Consider the following 1396-nt stretch of genomic DNA (forward strand, 5'->3'; position numbering starts at 1 on the left):
AAAAAAAAAAAAAAAGTGTCCAGTGCTGAGCCCTATAATCCTGGGCTATTCATAGAGCGTTTGGACATCAGTATCCTAGTGATAAAGCTGGGCCTGGATGATTCCCTCTAGATCATACCATCCAAGCCTATTACTATATTAACATAGCATGTACTCAGATGCTTATCTACTTCAAAGAGATTCCTTTATGGATACTCTGATTATCAGTGGTAACACATACAGAGTAGGCATTAGGAACAAAGTTAGTTGACTATTCACCAAGAATTTTAAACTTCACATTTCCACTGAATAATGCTCACCTGAAGTACTTTGTAGTCCCACTGGATGACAGCAGTTTCTTCATTTTTTTGTTAAAGTTTATAAAAAGGAAGAGTTTTGGGAGGTCTACCTCCATTTCTTGTATTACGTAGAAAGCAAAGTGTAGGGTAGGAAGGGAGACAGTAGATTGGGGGTCTTAATAGTGAAGGCAGGAATAACATTCGTGGAAAATGAGAGGAGCAGATCAAACAGAATAATTGTGATGCCATGTTGAGGGCCCATTTGAGGTTGGAGAACATTCCTATGTAGACGCAGCAATCTGTAGTCTTTTTATTTTTTTTCCTGAAGTTCTCAGTAGTTAAGATACAGGTCTAAAAAGGTCAATACACTGAGAATTTAGGTTTTGCTCATTGATATGGAATAAGGTCAAGAAAGCTAAAAAGATTGTCGAGAGAGAATGATGAGGTTTGTGGTCTGATAGGAAAGGAACTATAAGTAGAAAGGGGTTGTGGGGCAAGAGAGGGGATGTTGTGTATTTCATTTTTTACTTAGATTTATTTCTATCAAATACAGGCCATACAGGAACTAATGAAAATCCACGGACAAGATCCTGTTTCATTTCAAGATGTCAAGGTTATCTTTTCCTTTAATTTACATATTACCAGATAATTGTGAGATAGTCATTTGTATTACATGAAATTTTATATGAAAGCAAGTAATGAAGTACTATTTGAATCAAGTATTTGCTTTTTGTTCTGAACTGATATTTAAATCATTACGAACTGAGACCACATTTGGACTATTTATATAGTTTATAATTTTAGTATTGTCATCACTATGTTCTCATTGGAGGCATTCATTCATTTTAATTGAAAATTAAGACAGTCAGGGGGCCGGGCGCAGTGGCTCACGCTTGTAATCCCAGCACTTTGGGAGGTCAAGGCGGGCGGATCACCCGAGGTCAGGAGTTCAAGACCAGCCTGGTCAACATGGTGAAATCCCGTCTCTACTAAAAATACAAAAATTAGCTGGGTGTGGTGGTGCATGCATGTAATCCTGGCTACTCGGAAGGCTGAGGCAGGAGAATCGTTTGAGCCCGGGAGGTGGAGGTTGCAGTGAGCTGAGATCGCGCCACTGC

General features: G+C 39.0%; 1 protein-coding gene across 1 annotated transcript in view; it reads left to right on the forward strand.

Annotated features, from left to right (window-relative positions):
* PPP2R3C (protein phosphatase 2, regulatory subunit B'', gamma) overlaps positions 1-1396 on the forward strand; it is a 40400-nt gene that overhangs the window by 36341 nt on the left and 2663 nt on the right. Inside the window, exon 10 of the mRNA XM_011995060.1 lies at positions 811-891. Coding sequence (XP_011850450.1) covers positions 811-891 — 81 coding nt within the window. The remainder of the gene's footprint in view (positions 1-810; positions 892-1396) is intronic.

This window comes from Mandrillus leucophaeus, unplaced genomic scaffold, assembly GCF_000951045.1.
Source record: "Mandrillus leucophaeus isolate KB7577 unplaced genomic scaffold, Mleu.le_1.0 Scaffold467, whole genome shotgun sequence".
Lineage (NCBI taxonomy): Eukaryota > Metazoa > Chordata > Mammalia > Primates > Cercopithecidae > Mandrillus > Mandrillus leucophaeus.